The sequence below is a fragment of the Erinaceus europaeus genome, chromosome 2, assembly GCF_950295315.1.
Source record: "Erinaceus europaeus chromosome 2, mEriEur2.1, whole genome shotgun sequence".
Lineage (NCBI taxonomy): Eukaryota > Metazoa > Chordata > Mammalia > Eulipotyphla > Erinaceidae > Erinaceus > Erinaceus europaeus.
In genome coordinates, this window is record NC_080163.1 from 108,854,047 (window position 1) to 108,876,698 (window position 22,652).

Below are 22,652 nucleotides of genomic sequence, written 5' to 3' on the forward strand. Positions count from 1 at the left end.
GCTATTTTAGCTTTCAGCTCCTCAATTACCTCCACATAGTGTTTTCTTTTGGAGTCTCATTTGCTGTTTCCCCATTTCTGATGATATTATTTTCAAACTCTTTCCTCTTTTCTAGTTCTGCAGGTGTCTCTCTTTCTCTCTTGCTCTCTCTCCCTTTAAAAATAATACTTTATTGGAGACCAGCTGGTAGTGCAGTTGGTTAAGCACACATGGTGCAAAGTGCAAGGACCTGTGTAAGGATCCTAGTTCAAGCCCCTGGCTCCCACCTGGGGAGTCACTCCGGTGACTAATAGCTCAATTAGTGTTTGTATCTTGTCCCCAAAACCCTTTGGGGGAGTTATCTGGGCTTTTGTTCTGGTTTATTTCTCTAGCATTTCTTCTGGGTTTAACCACTGTGTATGGTGTGTTATGAGGTCCCTCTCTCAGTACCATTCAATCCACTAATCACACTTGCCTGGATTGACTGGTTATCTGACTGGGAAGAGTAGAAAGACACAGCTGCTACTATTCTGTGCTGATTATTGATGGCCAGCAGGTGGTGCTATTGTAATCTCTAGGTTTCTTTTGTTTGTATGATGCGCAGCAGGTAGGATGGGGGTGGTGTTGCTTTGCAATGTTTTGTGGTCACAAATGCTGTTTTATGTTGTGTCTTTGCATTAAATTCAGAAGGATAAATCCCCCTGAGTCAAAGATTGAGAGGTTTTTAAGCCCCCCCCCTTTTTTTTTTAGCATTTTTTCCTTTTTTTTTTTTTTAATCTTTATTTATTGGTTAGAGACAGCCAGAAATTGAGAGGGAAGGAAGTGATAGGAAGGGGGAGAGAGAGAGAGAGAGAGAGAGAGAGAGACCTGTAGTCCTGCTTCACCACTTGCAAAGCCTTCCCCTTGCATGTGTGGACCAGGTGCTCGAACCCACCCTCTTGCACACTGTACCATGTGTGCTCAACCAGGTGTACCACCACCTGGCCCCTGCCCCTTTCTCTTTTCTTCCAGGACTCTGAACACCTTTCATTGCTTGCTGCACTTAAAGTGAAATCACCAAAATGATTTCACTCATTGCAGCTCATTGCCTGGAGCTCTGATTTGACTTTGTTGTTCTCTACTTTGTGGTGGCTATTTTTGGGAGGTGAGGAGGGATCACAGAACTTCAGTGGTGGGTGTGGAGCTATACCCTTGTAATCTTACAAACCATTACTAAATCAATATATAAAAATATAAAATTTACAAACCATTACTAAATCACTATATAAAAATAGAAATAAATAAAATAAAAATAGAAAATAAATAGAAAATAAAAATAGAAATAAATCAATATATAAACATAGAAAATAATAAACTGAAAATTTTAAAAAAAAAGAAAGGGATACAGACACAGGGAGAAAGATACCACAGCAGTGAAACTTCCTTCAGTGCAGTTCTTCTTCTTCTAGCGTTTGCCCTTCTTCCGTAGCCTGTCAACAGCGTCAGGTTGAGCCTGATGTAGTTTCAAGACCTCCTTTGAATCTGGAGAGGTGGCAGTCGTTGACTATGTGGGTCATAGTCTGTCTGGAGCCGCAGGGGCAGTTCGGGTCGTCTCTGGCTCCCCAGCGGTGGAACATAGCGGCGCACCGGCCATGGCCTGTTCGATAGCGATTGAGGAGGGCCCAATCATAACGTGCTAGGTCAAAGCCGGGTTGACGCTTGCAGGGGTCTGTGATGAGGTGTTTGTTCTTTACCTCAGCTGACTGCCAACTCTGTTTCCAAGAGACTGGAACAGAGAAGTTCAGTGTAGGCATAGGGGACCAGATTGGGTGACGAGACGTCAAGCGTTGGACAGGGTGGGCAAAGATATCCGCGTATATTGGCAGGTCCGGTCGAGCATAGTAGACGTGGGAAATGAACTTAGATGATGCCGCATCCCAACGAATATCTGGAGGGGCGATGTTGCTAAGAACTGGCAGCCATGGGACCGGGGTGGAATGGATGGTTCCAGAAATTATCCTCATGAAGGAATATAATTTGGAATCGACCAAGTGGACATGGGGGCTATGGAATCATACTGGGGCACAGTATTCTGCAGTGGAATAGCATAATGCCAGAGATGATGATCGTAGTGTGGAAGCGCTCGCGCCCCATGAGGAGCTGGCCAGTCTTGCAATGATGTTATTCCTCGCGCCCACCTTTGCTGCAGTTTTTATGAGATGTTTGTGAAATGACAGAGTGCGATCAAGAGTAACGCCAAGATAAACTGGCTGGGCTTCATGCCGGATTCTCGTACCGCCAAGCTACACATTAAGCTCACGCGAGGCTGAGGCATGGTGTAGATGGAAAACAGATGATACCGTTTTTGCAGTGCTAGGGATTAGTCGCCATTTTTTACAGTAATCAGATATCAGAGACATGTCTTTCGTGAGTGTTTCCTCGAGGATGTCAAACTTGGATGCCTGAGTTGCATAGCAGATGTCATATCGGCGTAGATGAACTTCCTTGAAGAAGTTTCTGGGAGGTCATTGATGTAAATGTTGAATAGCGTAGGAGCCAGAACAGAGCCCTGGGGGAGGCCACTTGAGACAGGTCTCCATCTGCTAGACTTGTCACCCAGATGCACCCGGAATCTTCTGTTTTGGAGAAGAAACGATATAGTGTTGGCCACCCATGGAGGCAGGCATCTTGAGATCTTAACTAGGAGACCATGGTGCCAGACCGTGTCATAGGCTGCTGTGAGATCAACAAAGACAGCACCCATCTTTAAATTCATCTGGAATCCATTTTCAATGTAAGTTGAGAGGGCCAGGTGGCTTGTTCGCAGGTAGATCTTCCTGGGCAGAAACCAGCTTAGTTTCTTGTGGACGTTTACCACACGGCCTCTTCCACCTTCTACGACTCCATTACTATTGGAACTATTCAGCTCGTCAATGTATATAAGCCTCCCAGTGCCTCATGGGATAATGAGGTCCTGCCTAGCCCAAATCACCCAGCTGTTTACGTTGGAGACTTTAATAGTCATCACCAAGACTGGGGATATTCCTCCACTCGTGCTGATGGCTCTATCTTAGCCGACTGGGCTTCAGCAAATGACCTCTCCCTATTATACAATCCCAAACAGCCAGGCTCTTTTCACAGTGCTAGATGGAATAAAGACTCGTCACCCGACCTGTGCTGGATTAGCACAGTCAACGGCCAAGCCTTTCCCGCTACGAGACAAGTTCTCAAGATCTTCCCACATAGTCACCACCGCCCAGCTATCATCCACATTGGTCTCCAGCTCCCACTGATTCTATGCTCGGAGAAACTAAGATGGAACTTTCGGAAAGCAAACTGGCGTCTGATCAGTGATCTTACCAACAAATCTATTCCTGCAATTCCAATTAACTCTATCCCCTCTGAAGATTCCTACAGGCGCTTCCGCCAAGCCATCTTCAAAGCAGCTTCCCAAGCCATTCCTTGTGCGAGACGTGCTAACTATACACCTTGTCTTGATGCTGAATTCGAGCAACTACTAAAGCAGTTTGATGAGTCGGGCGACCCAGATGTGGCTGACCATCTCATTGCCTCCCTGGATGCAGCACGCCAAGCCCGCTGGCAACAACTCACAGAAAGTCTGAACTTCACCCACTCAAGTAGGAAGGCCTGGAAGCCTCTTCACAGACTGGGTGCCGGTAGCCAACCCCCTCCCGTCTCCCATCCTCCCATATCTCCAAACTCAGTGGCCAGTCACCTAACTCAAGTTGGACGTGCTAAGATCGACCCAGTCTGGAAAAGAGAAATTTCCCATGAGTGGTCATCCCACTTCCAGTTATCTTGTCCATCTCCAAAACTATCTCCCTTTACACTGTCTGAACTGGAAGACGCTTTGAAGAGGGTTAAACCGGAAACAGCTGCTGGCTATGATAACATCACCCCAGAACTCATTCTTAACCTGGGTCCCGCGGCAAAGAAGTGGCTCGCTTCATTCCTGTCCCACATCTTGGAATCTGAGTCTATGCCCAAAGTTTGGCGTTGTGCGAAGATTATAGCGGTTTTGAAACCAAAGAAAGACCCAACACTGGCCGCCAGCTATAGACCAATTTCTCTCCTCTCCGTGTGTTACAAACTCCTTGAGAGGCTGCTTCTGTCACGTATTTCTCATCTTACAGAGAAATTCCTTCAGTGCAGTAGGAGTGGGCCTTAAACCTGAGTGTGTGCATGACAAAGCAGATACTCTAACCAGGTGATCTACCTTGCTGACAAAGCAGATACTCTATCCAGGTGATCTACCTTGCTGATCCAATATATATATGTTCTCTATGTTTAGATTTTATTTGGGGAAACATGATTTTCTTGTCCCTGAATCTTTAGAAGTCTATGAGGAACTCAGGAGCATTCTCTTTGACTAGTAAGTAAAGACAAAAGGTGGTGCTTCCACAGTCAGCCTAAACTAGAAGTGATGTAGACTGAGCTTTACATTACAGAAAAAGACCCAAACAGTTGGGAGATGGACCTTATTAGATCTGCTTTAAGCAAAGATATTTCTTTTTTTAATAATTTTTATTTGTTATTAATTGTCTGTTACAAGATTATAAGATTATAATGTATAGTTCCATACCAAACCTACCACCAAAGTTCCTTATCCCCACCCTCCAACCTCCCAAAGATAACCATTGTTCTCACAAGTCTTACAATTTGCTTTAAGCAAATATATTTCTAACCATTTGGGTTATAACCTGTTCTTTTTATTCCCATGGGGAATGAAAATTACGAAGCTTATGTTTTCTGGGGGGCAGATTTACTGGGGGACATTCCCAGGAGGAAATGTTGCATGCCTCGCCTCAGCATTGCATTCTCTGCTGCTTCCCTCAGGCTCCTGTGCAGCTTCTCCATCTCCTTGTACTCACTCTTGACATCTGCAGAAAAGCAGAACATGTGTGTCAACCATCAACCACAGTTAGGGGCCTTTATAGAAATGTCCTCAGATGTATGAATCAATCTGTTATCACCCATGTCCAGTGGAGAAGCAATTACAGAAACCAGACCTCCCACCTTCAGCACCCCATAAAGGTTTTTGGTCCATACTCCCAAAGGGATAAAGAATAGGGTACCTACCAATGGAGGGGATGGAATACAGAACTCTGGTGGTGGGAGTTGCATGGAATTGTACCTCTCTCACCCCGACAGAAATAAGAACAATAATAGTAACAACAACAATGACAATAAACAACATGGGCAACAAAAAGGAAAAAAATAGCCTCCAGAAGCAGTGGATTCACAGTGCAGGCACTAATTCCAGGTCTTAATGAAGGCCTCACAAGAGCTTTTCTTGGAAGAAAACCCACAACAGCCCTTCCTAAGTCTTCTTGAGTATCCTTCTCCTTCCCGCACCCCTCTCTCTCCAGAACTCACCATTCTGTTCAGTCACTTTAGGGTTTTATCCCATGCTCTGCTATTGAATTACACTCTCACGATAATTTCTTTTTTTAATATTTATTTATTTATTCCCTTTTGTTGCCCTTGTTGTTTTATTGTTGTAGTTATTATTGTTGTTGTTGTACAGGACAGAGAGAAATCCAGAGAGGAGGGGAAGACAGAGAGGGGGAGAGAAAGATAGACACCTGCAGACCTGCTTCACCACTTGTGAAGCGGCTCCCCTGCAGGTGGGGAGCCAGGGGCTCGTACCAGGATCCTTAAGCCAGTCCTTGCGCTTTGTGCTCTTAACCCACTGCGCTACCACCTGACTCCCATGTTAGTTCCTTTTATGTGTCAACATGACTGGGCTATAGTGCCTGGCTATTTGCTCAAGCATGATTCTGCATATTACTGTGAATGTATTTTGGAGTGAGATTTACATGAACTTGAGTAAAGCACTTTGCCCTTCCATATATTGTGGGTTTTATCCAATCACTTAAAGGCCTTCTTCTTCTAGCGTTTGCCCGACTTAAAGGCCTCATTGGCACTAAAAGCTGATTTTGCCTCCCCCAAGCAAGAGAGAATTTTCCAGCAGACATAATTTTCCAGCAGACATCAGCTGCAGCATAAGCTCTTCGCTCTTCCTGCTTCTCTGGGAGATCACATTTGGGCTTTATTGGCCACTCCTTCCTGAGTCTCAAGCCAGCTGACTGCCAGCATCAGAGTCTGCACTCACCAAGACTTCACAACTTCAGGAACCATTTGGTGAACATCAATTTGCTTCTCTTACAGACATGAATTCTATTGGCTCCTTTCACCGAAAAACCATGATTAATATAGCCCTTAGGTATATTTTAAAAGTGTATAAATAAACCCAGCAAAGAGTCACCACTCTTTACCATCAGCCTTTCTACAAAAGCTTGATGTACTTACCTGCAAGCTCCTTATAGAGACCAGTCCCCTGGGATGAAGCAAGTGTCAGCATGGTGGCAATACTGCCTTTCACCTTCTCAGTGATTCCATTCTGCCATATAAAGGACAGTCCTCTGGTTTAGATGTTATTATCCACAGCTAAGGGTGGTGTTGCCCACCAATGGCCCAGCCAGAAAGGATGCAGACAAGTAGCCAAATAAAAGTTCACATCCAAGGGCAGTGTTGGAGAACACTGTATGACCCAGAAGTCATGGGGCTGCATTTCTTTCTTTTTTTTTGAACAAATTCTGATTAGTGTAACACACTCTTAGGAAGCATGAAACACTGAAACTGATAAAGTGTATACATGTCATGCTAGTATTTGGGGAGTTTTAATTGTTGACTTTTGTGTTATTTCACTTATTTTGGATGGGGCTGCATTTCTATGGAGTTCCCCACTCCATCTTAGTACTTCCTTTCCTGCCTGTCAAGACTCCTAGAGATCATGCCTTTCATGGGGCTGGAGATATGGAAGAAAGGATGGTAGCCACAGAGACAAAGAAAGGACAGTCAGTGCTCTCTGCTCCATAGTCCTACCACACATCAGTCATGGGATATGTATTCAGGAAACAACTGCTTTGTGCAACACACTATACCTAGCATGTCCTGTTCTCCCTATCAGCTGTCTTCTTGCTGCTGTCACTCCTTCTGTTAACCAAGGACATCTCTCTCCTAATGGCTTGTCTCCCTTTGAAAAGTAGCCACATTGCAGTCTGATAAGTTTCACAGAGGCTAAAGTGTGGGACTCTCATTCAGGGAGGTATAGCTATGGACTAACAGAAAACAGCAACAATTCTCCCACCAAAACAACAAATAATAACAACCATCTGCCACCAAGTTGCAAATCCCCCATGTCTTGAATACAGACTGAAATTCTACATATAAATCATATATCCACACTACACAGAGTATAAAAGAGCTCAAGGGAATAACAAGAAACAACCTGAAGCCCACCCACCACCATCTAATATATAAAATGAAATCTAGTAATTATAATAATAACACCACCTGTTGACTCAGCAATAGCCAGGACAATAAATGTGCAAGCAACAGAAAAATAGCAAAAACAAACTCAGAACATGACTACTTAAAAAGACAGAAATAAAACAGACTGACTCTAGGAAATTTTAGATATAGAGAGACTATCAGAGAAAGACTATAGTAAACTCATTATGAGATCTAAGAGGCTAAGCACAGTATTGAGAAACATACTTAAGAGTTGAAAGAGTATTTTATTAAGATGTTAGGAAACACAAAGGAAGATCTCCAGAATTCTTCAGGAAATTAGAAAACATGAAAGAGGAACTTAAAACAGAATTCACCAGAAGCTACTCTCTGCCCTAATCCAATTTTCTAGCCCTCTTCTCTACTCTGACACCATTTTCTCAGACAGTATCTTTACCCAACTTCATGTTAGCTATCAAACTCAAGCAAAAACTACCGTAGTCATGAGCTCCTTGTAACATGCTTAAAATGAACTTACTGGCTTTATTCCACCCTAAGATCCCTAATCTCATCTGCTCTACTTCTACTTTTTGGTTCCTGTTCATTAACCATTTTGTCTTGCTTTATATCCTGACACCTTCCAGACACCGAGTTGCAGACACTATCACGATTCCATCGTGAACTTCACTGGGCAGTCAACCTCACCAATGTGTCCTAGAACTTTACCTTTCCAGAGCCCAGAAGCTTAATGTTAGAGGATGGAGCAAGATGTTCCAAGCCAACAATACAGGGGAAAAGGGGCAGAAACAGCAATTCTGTTCTCAGATAAAATACAATTTCAGGTAAAGAAAATAAGTAAAGATAGAGAGGGACACTACACAATGGTCAAAGGATCAATCCAACAAGAGACATAACCATTATAAATGTATGTGCTCTATATTTAAGTGCACCCAAATATATAAAACAAGTACTCACGGAACTCAAGGGAGATATTGACGGCAACAGAATAGTATTAAGAGATCTTAACATATCACTAACAGCAAGAGACCTGTCATCTGGACAAAAAAATCAACAGGGAAATGGCAGTTTTAAATGAAACCATAGACAAAATGGGCCTAACAAATATATACAGAATTTTCCATGCCAAAAGAAATCAACGTACATTCTCAAATATACATATATCGTTCACAAGGATTGACCACATGCTAGGTCACAAAGACAGCCTAAACAAATATGTGATAATTAAAATCATGAATTCATCTTCTCAAACCATGATGGAATAATGCTAGAAATCAACCACACAAAGAAAAGGAACTCTACCCAAAGCCTGAAGACTAAACAACATGCTTTTGATTATCACATGGGTCACTGAAGAAATCAAAAAAGAAATTAAGAATTTCCTTGATATCAACAAAAATGAAGAAACCAGTTATCAGACCCTATGGGACAAAGCAAGAACAGCCTTGAGAAGGAAGTTTATAGCAATACAGGCCCATATTAATAAGGAGGAGAAATCATGAATAAACCATCTAAAAACCCAACTGAACCAACTAGTAACAGAGCAACACAGAGGTCCAAAGTCAGTAGGAGACAGGAAGTAGTTAAAATCAGAGAAGAAATCATTGAAACGAAAAAAAAAAAAAAGAGGAAGAAGACAATCAGGAAGATTAATGAAAGCAAGAGCTGGTTCTTTGAAAGGATAAATAAAATAGACAAACCACTAGCTATACTCACTAAGAGAAAAATACAGAAAGCTATGGTAAAATCAGTCAGAAATGAGAGAGGATGGAACTCAGGACCTCATGCTCCAAAATCTGATGCTCAGGCCACCATACCATCTTCCTGGCCTAAAGAATAGGGAGCTTTGTAATGGAGAGGATGGGATATGCAACTCTGGTGGTGGAAATTGTATGTAATTGTACTCCTCTTATCCCACAATCTTGTTGATCATTATTAAATCACTAATTAAAAAAAAGAAAAAAGAAACGAGAGAGAAGATATTACAACAGATGAGACAGAGATACAAAAGGTCATGTAAGACTATTATGGACATCTATGTGAAAATAAATTCAATAACTTAGAAGAAATGAACACTTTCTAAGAGTCATACCAACTGCCAACCTTGACAAGAGGGGGTGGGAGAGATAAGGGAAGGGAGGAAGGAAGGAAGGAAGAATGGAAGGATGGAAGAAAGGGAGAGAGAGAGAGAGAGAGAGAGGAAGAAAATGGTCACTAGGAGCAGTGAACTTGTGCAGGCACCAAGCTGCAGCAATAACTCTGGTGTGGGGCAGGGGGCTGGGGGTGAGGAGGGCTGCACAGAGGATGACATCTACTTCACAGGCTCACTGGGAGAGGTTTAAATGAGGTTTATGAAGCACTTGAGGCCCCATGTAGAGACTCCACCTATTCTACTGATGACTTACTAAGAGGCACAGGAGGCTGGGGAAGTGGGCTATGAGTACCACATTTCTGAAGTCATAGTTCCAGTAGTCCTCGGGCATCAATGGAGTGAAGGAAGCATGCCAACTGCCCACCAGCCTCCTATCCAGCTCTAGGGGCCTTGCTTGTATTCACTCTGCAGATATCCTGACTTCAAAAGATTAAGTAGGGACCCAAAAGGCTGATTCTTCCATTTATGTATGTTTCTGCTTCCTCCACCACCACCCCATCCAAGCCTCTGTCCTTGCCTTGGAACTAGACTTCAGACAACGAGCGTAGGCTACCTTCAGCTGCTGAAACTGATGCTGCATCCTTTCTTGAGCCCTTTCAAACATTCCTTCGGCCACTTGTTCTTCCACTCCTCTTCTGATGACGTCCTTCATTCTCTCACAGGCCTTTTTGCCAGTGATCTGAGCTGCCTCTGACAAAAATGACATAACCACAGTCATACCATAGCAAGGAAAAGCATTTATCTTTCAAAAGGAAAACAAGCTATGATGCCAGCAGACTGCTCCCTTGGAAGGGCTGGCACTTTACCTGGAGTGAAGCCCCAGCTTTAAGTGCTGGAACCGCGTGGGGGAGTCATGGCACCAGGAGAAGCTCCACAGATGGTGGAACAGTGCTGAGTTATATCTCCCTCTCACTCTGTTGCTCTTCCTCTCTGTATCTTTCTCTCAGTCTCCATCTCTCTATCTGACAATTATGCCTGGGCACAGTGGAGTCATCTGTGCATGTCATCCTATAGTGCCATAAAGGAAGCAAATAAAAATGACTATTTGTGTATATTACACATTTGTATATACGGTTATGTGTCACTTAATAATGGGAATAAATTGGGGCCAGGCGGTGGTGCACCTGATGAAGCACACACACTACAACATGCAAGGTTCAAACACCTGGTTCCTATCTGCAGGGCGAGAGCTTCATGAGTGGTGAAGCAGGATTGCAAGTGTCTCTCTGTCTCTCTATCTATCTCCCTCCTCTTTAAATTCCTCTCGGTCTCTATCCAATAATAAATGATTTTTTAAAAGATTAAAAAAATAATGGGAATACATTTTGATAAATGCTTACATGTAACTACACAAACCTGATAGCACATCTGGACTTTATAGAGGAAGGTCCATCATTAGCCAAGATGGCACTATATGGGGCATCACTACACATGGATAGATAGATATTTAGATATTTAGATAGATAGATAATTATTACATGTATAATGTATGTATGTGTATGCACAAATGTGTATATATACAGATATACATGCATATATATATACATACATATATGCAACACCATATGCTACAGCAGTGGAAAAGTTTAACCATTAAATGATACTCAAGGGACCAGAAGATGGCTCAACTGGTAGAGTGCATACCTTATCATGCACAAAGCCCTGGGTTTGAGCCCCAGAACCATGTGGTAACACCACAGACAGCACCAAAAGAACTCCATAGATGGTGGAGCAGTGTTTTGGCATCTCTTCCTCTATCTCTGTTTCTCCCTCTCTCGAGAAAGATGATACTACAGAAAATAACACTCAGTATTTAGATAGTAACCATCACTCAGGAAATCTAATGTGTGCATGGAACAGAAACATATTACAAAACTCCCACCAACCCCAAAATAACAGCAGCAACAACACAGGACTGACAAAGAAGTGAAAAAGAAGCAGGAAAGTGAGTTTATAAAATCTCAAGGAAAACGGAGAATTGGATTATTCATTTGATGAGAGGGAGCATGGAGAGAAGCAGTTTGTATGGATGAAGTGTGGACAGAAAGACATGGAGAAAAATGGTGTATGAATTGTTGGGTAGTTGCCATCTCCCCCTGGCTTCTTCTTATCCATATGGCTATATAGGGATTTACTGATCCAAAGGTTTGGTCTATTTACATAAATCACTTTTACATAAAGCACTCCAGGGCATTGGTGGTTCAGTTATAGGATTCTCGCCTGTTCCGCCCCCTCCTTGTCACACTCTGATTTTCACCAGTCACTTTTCTCTCCACCCTCTCTATATCACATCCTGTTTCCACCCTACTTGGAGAGTATAAAAACAGCTGCTCTTCTGATTAAAGACACTTGGAAATTGCTTTCCGGCTCCGAGAGTTCCAGAGTGTATCTCCTGCGGAAGTTGGTGCAGCACGCGTTCCTGATCCCTCTCCCACACAGCAGCCTAGATCAGCTCCAGTTGAGTTCTCTCCAACCCAGAGAGCACTAGCTCGGGAAGAAGTACCCTCAGGCTATCCCGGCATGAATGACCTCTTCCCAGGCCCCTGGAATTATTTAACTTTAATTTATTTATCGAGAGTGTTATGGGTGTGGTGCAGAACTATACATTATAATCTTAAAATTGTGTAACATACTATTAATAGAAAATAAAAAATTAAGAGCATTATGGACTGTGATCTGAGAGGTGACGTAGTAGATGAGGCATTGAAGGGTCAAGCATAAAGTTCTAAGTTTGGTCCCAGACCAGCACATATACCAGAGTGATATCTGGTTCTCTTGTTCTCTCTCTCTCCGAAATAAATAAATAAAATCTTTACAAAACAGTGCTTTGTGATGACTTAGGCCACAAAAGGACAAAGACTGTGCGAAGGGCAGTAGAAAAGAATGCTAGAGAAGGTGAAAGAAAGTCGTCAGAGGAAGCAGCCACACCACCCTCTGAACCTCCACTCTCAAGGTCTCCCACCTTCATAACATGGCTTCAGATCATTCTGAACAGAAGTAGTGAGAGACTCATAGATCCTCCTCTTCTTTCTGAGGATGTGACCCTCCAGGCCTCCCAGGATGGCACTTATCTAAGAATCCACATTGACAAAAGGCCATTTTAACCATTTGTTCCATAGAAACAGACTCGTGTTCCCAGAGTGTGGCCACTCTCCCTTTCCGCCTTATACAGGGATGGTTGTCCACGTGTCATCTCCACAAGCAAGCACAGATCTTCCCAGAGGCAGAAACTGTCTGGCGTATCATTTTCATTCCAAAGAGCTTCCCACAATTAGCACCTGCAAATGACTCATTAAGCATTTGCAGAATTAGAGTCTGACATGTGTTTTGAGGCTGGGGGAGGCCAAGGCTACTTCATGAGTATTGCCTTGTAAGTTATGCTAGGCCTGTGCTATATTCCCTCAAATTTCATATGTGGAAATCCTAACCCCCAAGATGATGAAGGGCTTGGGGGTGGTTCAGTCATGAAGGTGGAGCCTTCATGACTAGGATTAGTTCCCTTATAGAAGAGGCCCCAGAGATTTCCTTTGCCATGTGAAATGATACAGAAAGAAGGGGTGGGGTGGGGGGAAGTCAAATAATGAACCAGGAAGCTGCCTCTCCCTAGACACTAATTGCCAGCAACTTGATTTTGGACTTCCAGTCTCCAGAACAGTGAGAAATCCATTTTTATTTATAAGCCACACAGTTTGTGGTACTTTGTATTAAGAGTCAGAGCAGACTGCCAGAAGAAAATGAGTGAAAGGCAATAGCCATGAAGGCACAAAACTAAACTAAAATAAAATGATCTGCCAAAAAATCAAAAAGATACCCTGTTAAGCCTCACTGCTTAGGATAAAATTTCATAATATTAGCAAAAATGACCCAGAGGTTAGTGTGAATGTTACCAGTAAAGTGAACTTTTCAGGATTATTTAAAGAGTCCTGGGAACTGAGTCCTTCCCACACTCTCAGCATGTACTACCCCCAGGACTGAGTTGTATTGGGGGGGGTGGTGTCTCTGTAGGATTCTCTTGACTGCTCCCCTCTTCTCCCTCATGCCCATCCCATTATGCCATGCACCTCACAACTAGAGCCACAGCCAGACCTATACACTTCAGGGGACAAGCAGGGAGAGACAGGCAACTCCACCATCCTGCTGGGAAGAAAACCACCCCCTGAAACTCCCTGCCTCCTTCACTTTACAAGGGACTTGCCTCCTGAATCAGGAAACTTCTCTTGCTGCTGTCATATTTCCAGCCATGTCTTATCCCAACTTCTGCCATTTGCTCCTGCAGAGAATGCTTGAAAGCATCGATGTGAGGCATCAAGGCCAAACCTGTGGGTGTCCTAGCCCTACAGAGGAAAATGATACCAAATGTTAAGAGAGACTGGTGCTAATTTGTAATAACCAAAACCTGGAAGCAACCCAGGTGTCCAACAACAGATGAGTGGCTGAGCAAGTTGTGGTATCTATACACAATGGAATACTACTCAGCTGTAAAAAATGGTGACTTCACCGTTTTCAGCCAATCTTGGTGGCAAACGCTAGAAGAAGAAGAAGCCGATCTTGGATGGACCTTGAAAAAATCATGTTGAGTGAAATAAGTCAGAAACAGAAGGATGAATATGGGATGATCTCACTCTCAGGCAGAAGTTGAAAAACAAGATCAGAAAAGAAAACACAAGTAGAACCTGAAATGGAATTGGCATATTGCACCCAAGTAAGACTCTGGGGTGGGTGGGCGGGGAGAATACAGGTCCATGAAGGATGATAAATGGCATAGTGGGGGTTGTATTGTTAAATGGGAAACTGGGGAATGTTATGCTTGTACAAACTATTGTATTTACTGTTGAATGTAAAACATTAATTCCCCAATAAAGAAATAAATTTAAAAAAAAAGAGAGAGAGACTGGTGCTAAGTGGCTTAATAAGTTGTATGATGTGGTACAATTAACTATTATGTATAGTTATATATAATGCATGTATAAACACAATGCATAATTATATGTAATTAATAATAAAATAGTGAATAATAACTTACACAGCATATAATGTAAAATAACATAATACATTAAGACTATATATTAAGTAGTGGCTCTCGCAGGGTTAAAACCAAGAGGAAATCAGCTGGTATATTAACATTTTTTAAAGATATTCTTGAAAGCTTTTTTTTATTATTATTAGTTAACCCAAGGCAAAGAAGGCAAAGAAGGGAGAGATCTAGAATATCACTTTGGCACATGGGATACCAGGGATTGAACTCAAGAGCTTAGGCTTTTAAATTTAGGGCCCTATTCACTGAGCCACCTCCCAGGTCTCCAGCATCTTACCATTTCTAAGAGCAAGGAGACAAGCTCTAACAGTCATCTAATTCCTCTAGCCAGCAGGCCAGCTGTGCAGGCTCTTGACGTAGAAACTAATGTAAGCACACTGACACCCATTTTACAGATGAGAGAACTGGGCGCACAGAGGATTGTTGATGGGTCTGAAGCCACACAGTAAGTGGTAGAGCTAGATTTTGGACCCAGATCTATTCATTTTTAAAAAATGAAGATTTGCCAATCACAACAAAATAGAAGAAATTTCAGGGGATTATAAAAATCAAACTAGGTAAGAAGGGAAAAGACAAGTAGCAGATGACTCCACCCATGTATGCAATGTGAATATATAAAATTGATGAACAAATCTGCACTATTCACAATAGCCAAAGTATGAAAGCAACCTAAATGCCCATCGGCAGAGGACAGGATAAAGAATTTATGGGACAAGTATTCATTGGAATATTACTCAGCGATTAAAAGTGATAATGTCTTTCAGAACAAAATGGGTGGAACTGGAGTTGATTATGCTTAGTGAAGTGAGGAAGTGAAAGACAGCTATCGAATGATTTCACATATGTGGAATATAGAGAACTGAAAACCTGAACTTGAAAAAAAAAAGTGTACAACCCATCTCTAAGATCTTAGGAGAACTATAGTATTTATTCTTGGAGATTGGTACGGAGTTATAACCTTATTATCTTATAATCTTGTAAATCACTGTTAATCACTAGTAAAAAAGTTAAAAAAAATAATAAATAAAACTGATGAACAGATGAAACAAAACTAAAACAAATAAATGAATAAACCAGTGGGCACTGATACCAGAACTAAGGTTCCTGAGGGGAAGCTGGTGGAGTATAAGAAAATGAGATGCATTTTATTTGTAAAATAAATAAAATAATTTTAAAGTTAAAATAGGAGACTGGGAGATACCTCCCACAGTCCATATTCCATTATGTGTGAGGACCTTGCATCACATGGGAGCACCATGAGCAACACCATGAGGGGAGCTCTAAGGATGGTAGGGCAGTGCTATCATGCCTCTACTCTGTATGTGAGTATCTTGCCCTCTCTTTTTGCTCTCTCAGAAAAAAAATAATAAAGTAAGCTGGAGAGGTTGATCTGTGGTGGCATCACACTTGCACAAAAGTTCAAAATCCACTCCACAGAGAGGTATAAAAAAATTAATTAGGTGGGTTTGAGGAAAGAGGAATTTAAAAAGAAAAGGTAGAAGGATGGTCTAGATAGCAGTAGGGAATAGGCCAGCTGAAGTGTCAGAAGCAACAAAAGAAGCGTGTGTGTGTGTGTGTGTGTGTGTGTGTGTGTGTGTGTGTGTGTGTGTTGGTGGGGTTGTGAGGCATATTTCTAAAAGGATCAGGGGCTAAGGGAGGAACTAAGGAAGAAAAGACAGATCTCATACACACACCCCCAACCCATGCCATGTTGTAAGTATGCAGTATGTCACAAGCAAGCTCAGAAACACAAGGAAGCCTTCTTTTCAGCATTGGGGGAAGGCAAGCTGGGAACAGAAATCCATGTGTTTGCCTAACTCTACACTCTCCAACCAAAATACCTTATCCTGGGATCAGATCCAGAAGCAAATGTATCCCCTGCTATAAGTAGGAGAGATTTTAAAAATAATGGTAATCATAATATTAGTCTAAAATCAACATCTCCATCTGCACCCTGGGTCACTTTAGCAAAAAATTTTAAGTAAACCAAACCAAATATTCTTTTGTGTTTGGCCAGAATTAAAGCATTCCACCTCAAGTTGCAAAATCACTCTTCACACGTCCAAATCCTGAATACAAACTTTTAGACAGGACTCTACCCCCAGCCCACTCCAATGTTTGTTAGGGAAGGCTCAAAAGCAAAGCTCCTTTACCCAAAGATGCCTCCAAAAACAGGATCGATCTGGTTGTAGATGGGCTGAGTGATGGCCTGGTTGAGATCTATTCTCGAGAGAGTCCTGGAGGCATAAGTGCCATTCTTGAGGCAAACAGCCTTCAGTGTCTGGTGAAAACCCTGGTTTCCTCTGCTCCTCTAGAGAGTGAAACAATAAGTTAGTAGACCTGAATTTGGATGCCACATAATCCAATCTGCATTGCTGAAACAGAGGCCCCAGGAGAACAGGGCTACCTGGCTACTTGGCATTACTGTAGACTGGGGTAGTGACCTGACAGGCCGCAGGTGGTTCAGATGCTCCTGACTCGGATTTTGAAAAATATTTATTATTCATTGGCTAGAAACAGAGAGAAGTTGAGAAGGAAAGGGGAGACAGAGAGGGAGGGAGAAAGGAAGAGTGAGAAGGAAGGGGGAGACAGATAGAGAGGGGGAAAGGGAGAGAGAGAGAGAGAGAGAGAGAGGGACCTGCAGCACTGCATTACTGTTCATGCCCCCTCAGGTGGGAACGGGGACTTGAATCTGGGTCCTTGCACATAATAACATGTGTATTCAACTGGGTTAGTCACTGCCAGGCTCCAGGTTTTTGGGTTTTTTTTTCTTTTTATGGAGCTCTATTCCATGCACAGTACCACCACCCAGTCTAATTTTTCATTTTTTATTTTTATCAAGAGGGGAAGAGATACCACAGTACTGCTCCATCTTCCATGGAGTTACCCTAGAGTAATCCAGAGTGCCCCAGTGTGGTGCTGAGGATCAAGCCTAGGGCTTCACACATGGCAAGGCAAATAATGAAATGTGTTTGTATTTATCTGTTAGATATACATACATACAAGCACCTTCTTTTTCCTTAGTTTTGAAAAAAGAAATAGAAAGGATGATACCAGAACACCACTGCAGCATTCATGGAGGTCTCTTGGTACTGCCTGTGGTGCCAGAGAAAGGCCCCAACGCCTCCTTCATGACAAAGCATGTACTTATCTGCTGAGCCCAGAAAGAGTTATTTACTTCCTGAGAGGGAGCAGAGCATCACTGCAGCATATGCTGTGAGAGGAATGAAACCCAAGCTTCACTCATGCAAACCATAGTCTGTCTTGTGAGCCATCTCTTAGGCTCTGCCCTGGGCTCAGTTTATCACCATATAATTGTCCATTTGTTTATTTACCTCCTTGAACTCTGCTCCTAGCCCACCATCTAACTGAGATCAGTTAGTGTCCCACACACTTTCACAGTTTTATCAGTGCTGGGTTCAAGGTCACTGAGAACTGGCAAGTATACACCAGACTCAAGGGGTTAAGTGCATCAAGAGAGGGGCTGGTGGTGGCGCACCTGGTTAAGCACACATGTTACAGTGTGCAAGGACCCAGGTTCAAACTCCTGGTCCCACCTGCAGGGGGAAAGCTTTGCAAGTGGTGAAGCAGGTACACAGGTTTCTCTCTTTCTCTTTCCCTCTCTACTTCCCCCTACCTTCTTGGTTTCTGGCTGTCTCTACCAATAAATAAAGATAATTTTTAAAAAATTAGAAAAATAAGTTAAATAAAAACTTTTTTAAAAAGTACATCAAGAGAGAAAAAGGGGCTTCAAGCCTGACCTCTCCTTCATGAATTTGGTTTGAATTAACAAAATTAGGGTGTGTGTTTGGCTGGAGGGTCTTTGTCCCCCACACTGTTCGGAGCCCAGAACCCAATACTGAGTGTGAGATGGGAAAGGCTTGACCGTGGATTTCCAGTCTCTAGAACTCTGATAAATAAACAAATGTCTGATGTCTAAAACAATTTATCTGTGATACTTTGTTATGGTAGCCAGAGCAAATTAATATAATTTTTTTCACTCAGTCTTTTTTTTTTTCACTTTTACTTTTAAGTACACATTCATCAGGGTCCCACATATTGAATTAAAAGGCAAAACAGGACCTGGGAGGTACTCAGTGGTAGAGCATAGACTTGGATGTCTGAGGTTCCAGGGTCATTCCCTAGTCAGAACTAAGCAGCAGCCTGATGTCTCTCTCTCCCTCACAAGTGAATGAATAAATCCTTAATTTAAAAAGGAAAAGCAATGATTGGTGTGTCATAGAAGATGCCCAGGGCCACAAAGGATGTTTGCTGTAGCTGTTTCTCCAACCATGAGCCTCAGATACTGAAGTCCAACCTTATTTCTAGTGAGCCATGGAGCTGAGCTATTCCTGGGTGCCCAAAAATGCATAGTTCCTTCTCTGTGTATACCTGCATATAATTTCAAACTCTCCCCTCTCCTCTCCTAGCTCTTGAATTCCCTCCATAACTCTGGGGAGAGAGTAGGAAACAGCTCACCTGGTAGACCACAGGCCTTGCCATGTTTGATGCCCTGGGTTTGAGCCCCAGCACTGCATGGGAGCACCATGGATGGCATTGGGGGAGCTCTGTGGATGATGGAGTGGTGTCTCTCCCTCTATTCTTGCTCTCAAAAATAGTAAAGGAGAGAAAATCAGACTGTGGAGGCTGCTCAGTGACACTGTACATGCACCATGTCCTGGGTTAGTTTCCAGGAACAGTTTAATAAAGAAATAAAGCCTAGGGTGGGGGTAGATAGCATAATGGTTATGCAAACAGACTCATACCTGAGGCTACAAGGTCTCAGGTTTAATCCCCCACACTACCATAAGCTGAGCAGTGCGCTGGTAAAAAATAATAATAATAATAATAATAATAATAATAATAAGTAGGAGCAGGTAGTGAAAAAAAGAGCCTCAAGATAAGGTTGGCCTCTCTAAATCCTGACTTTTCCCTGCAGGGATCCCTCACCACTAGATGAGTCCCAAGGATGTGTCGGTAGGAAGCTCTGGCATTTCTCACTCCTTCTTGCAGAGGGTGCTGTATGTGTGCAAAGCACTGGTCGATAGCCTTCTCCAGCAGCTGGGTCTTCTCTTCCAAAAATCTCCGCAGGCCGCTCAGGTACAAGTGTTCATTCTAGGGGCAAGGGTCACAAAGCATGAGGTCCCTCTCCATGACCCAAAAGGTACAGTCTTCCAATTTTGCCTTTTTTTTTTTTAATCAAGATTCAGCTTCCCTTCTGATATTGTGTTTCAACTTCTGCCTGAAGGGAAAACACTAAGTAGAACTTGGACTGGAGTTGGTGTATTGCACCAAGGGAAAAGACTCTGGGGAAAGGTGGAGTGGGGGAGGGTTCAGGTCCTAGAATGTGATGGCAGGGGAGGACCTAGTGAGGGTTGTATTGTTATGTGGAAAACTGGAAAATGTTATGCATGTACAATGTTATGCATGTATTTTATTGTTACTGTAAAACATCAATTTCCCAATAAATAAATTAAAAAAAAAGAAAAAGAAAGTGCTAAGCCAAAAAAAAAAAAAAAAAGATTCAGCTTAAGCTAATCACTCTTGCCAGATATCTACCTCCCTATCTCTCTCTCTCTCTCTCTCTCTCTCAGCCAGGTCACACATAAGTGCAATTCCCTGTCTCCCAGCTGCCTTTCCATTCAGGTAGAAAAACAGAAAGACACAGAGAGACACCACAGCAGCAGAATTTCCTCCGGTGCCACAGCACCTCCTATTTGGTACCACAATTTGAACCTGGGTCATATACATGGCAAGGCAAACTCCCTCCCCACTGAGCTATCAGTCTGGCTACTCCATTAGCTGTCTTATATCAGTGTCCCAATAAAGCACACCTTGGTGTTCAGACCTTAGGCTTCATGGAATTGCAGAACAAAACAAATACCTGCCTTCTGCAACTTATTTTAGGTGTCTGCTACATTAGGCTATTTGGATGATCGACTATCTAAATTATAGTACAGCTGTCATTAAAACATCTTTTATCAGTGATTTATGATTTAGTAGATATTTTGTGGTCTTGACTATGCACAGAGTCTGGACAGGTGATAATACTTCTCTACTGAAGTGTGCGTATTACTCATCAGGAGTATTTGTGAGAATCTGAGGGCTTGGAATTCTGCCTTTCTAACAAGTCCTTTGCATAAATGCAGGCTCTGACTTTGAGGGTCCAGAGTTCAGGGACAAGTGTTAGCAGCTTGCTGAATGGTAAATACAGAGCTGACAGCCAAAAATGGACCCAGTCTTTCAAACCTGACTTGTTCAAGGTGAACTGTCACATAAGGAAGTAGCCACTAGAGGCAGCATTTTGTTCCTTCTGGGAGAACCTCAGGGAGTCCAGGGTGTGTGTGTACAGCCACAGATGGAAGACACATTCTTCAGCCTCCTCCTGGAATTCAACTAACTTCTCTAACCCTACCACCTCTGTACTGTTTCCACAATATGTGTTCTCATGTATCTACTGCTAGAGTTGCTGTCATCTCCCCCACAAAGCTTTCCATTCCCTTTTGTGCATAAGCTGTATCCACCTAATCATTACAGACTAAGTTCATGATGATGCTTTCCATTCCCTTTTGTGCATAAGCTGTATCTACCTAATCATTACAGACTAAGTTCATGATGATGATTTCCCCTGCTCCCCAGACAGAACTAAGCATCTGTCTCTTCTGTGCTTAGTCCGTGCATTTTGTACATCTCTGTCCACTGTGTTCTGTACTTTCCTGTATGCTATGCAGCTCTCATTCCACATCGCCTTCCCTGGGCCAAGAACATGGGGAGGAGACAGACTATGTTTTCTGCCTTTGTTTATTGCAAAGCCTGGCACAGGGAGTGAAGACCCTAAACATTTATGGAGTGAGCTTTGGCAGAGAAACTGCAAAATAATGCAGGCTTTAACATTCAGTTCTAGCTTTGGTGGACAGAAATAGCTCTGGAATTGATGTAAATGAAACAAATTTAAAATATGAAATCACTGACTACCCAAACAGCATGTATTTGGCTTTGCCACAATCTTTAAAAGTGGTCAGTTGTGCACATTCATAGGCTTAGCTTTTCTTTATATGCAAAGGGACTGACATCATTCTGGCCTTCCAAGTTCCCATCACAGAACTGAGACCAAGAATCACATTCAAGGCCAAAGAATTTTGAGAAAAGTTGCTGGCAGCCCTTCTAGATAGCTACCCCAGGCAAGTCGATCAGCCATCTCTGTGTCTATCTCTGTTCCTGTCTCTGTCACTGCACTGTGATGCCCAGGATGGGTTTGGCTCCTGACAGGCTCCCCTCTATACGATGATAGACTCCCTGGGATTGACCGAAAGTATCTTGATCTTGTGTTTATAAAACAAAACAAGCCAACCACACACAGCACCACCTCTGATTCCTTTTCCATCAGCACTTCCAAAAGCAATCTTTTGCTGGGCAGAGGCACCATTCACCCTGAAGGACTTTTTCGGGAAGTGAGGTCAAACTATCCCCCCAAATTTTAGAGGACAAAGTCAAATGAGAAAAATCTCAGATTCCAGAAAGGTTTTCTTTTTTCTTTTTCTTCTTCTTCTTCTTCTTCTTCTTTTTTTTTTTTTTTTTTTTTACAGACCCGGTCCAAAACAAAGCAGATGAAATATCATTAAAAAGGTCATAATTGTGGTCCGGGGAGGTGAGGTCGCAAGTTCAGTCGCTGGCAGCACATGTGCCAGAGTGATGTCTGGTTCTTTCTCCCCCTATCTTTCTCATAAATAAATAAAATCTTTCTTTTAAAAAAAAAAGGTCATAGGTTTTGTTTTATCACTTTTAAACAAAATTTTGAAGGTGGACATTTGACCCAAACTATGAAATCTACCGTTGGCATGCTCAACTTCAAAATGAAGTCAAACCTCCAATGCCTGCCTCTCCTGGCCAATCCACAAGCCCTCCTAGGTTCATGTTCCCACATTCCCTGGCCAACCCCTTAAACTCTCAGAGAGCCCCACTGGTGTACTTCCTCAGCCCTGTCCATGTTCTCATGCCAAGCATCAGACAACTTGATTGTGCAAATTTGATAGGTGAAGTATGGGAACAAGCACTACCCAAGTGAGAGCAAGCAAAGGTCATTTACTCTGAGTTATCTCTTGGGCCTGGTGGGTCAGTCACCATAACTTCCCCGCCTCCATTTTTTTTCTAAAGGACAGAATGAAATTGAAA

General features: G+C 42.6%; 1 protein-coding gene across 1 annotated transcript in view; it reads right to left on the minus strand.

The window, feature by feature from the left end:
• Positions 1-4,143: 4,143 nt before the first annotated feature.
• Positions 4,144-22,652, minus strand: part of NUGGC (nuclear GTPase, germinal center associated) — a 46,501-nt gene continuing 27,992 nt past the window's right edge. Inside the window, exons 13-19 of the mRNA XM_007517289.3 lie at positions 19,431-19,595; positions 16,634-16,791; positions 13,641-13,779; positions 12,408-12,516; positions 9,999-10,135; positions 6,292-6,382; positions 4,144-4,859 (exon numbers count right to left, since the gene is read on the minus strand). Coding sequence (XP_007517351.1) covers positions 4,720-4,859; positions 6,292-6,382; positions 9,999-10,135; positions 12,408-12,516; positions 13,641-13,779; positions 16,634-16,791; positions 19,431-19,595 — 939 coding nt within the window. The 3' untranslated portion in view covers positions 4,144-4,719. The remainder of the gene's footprint in view (positions 4,860-6,291; positions 6,383-9,998; positions 10,136-12,407; positions 12,517-13,640; positions 13,780-16,633; positions 16,792-19,430; positions 19,596-22,652) is intronic.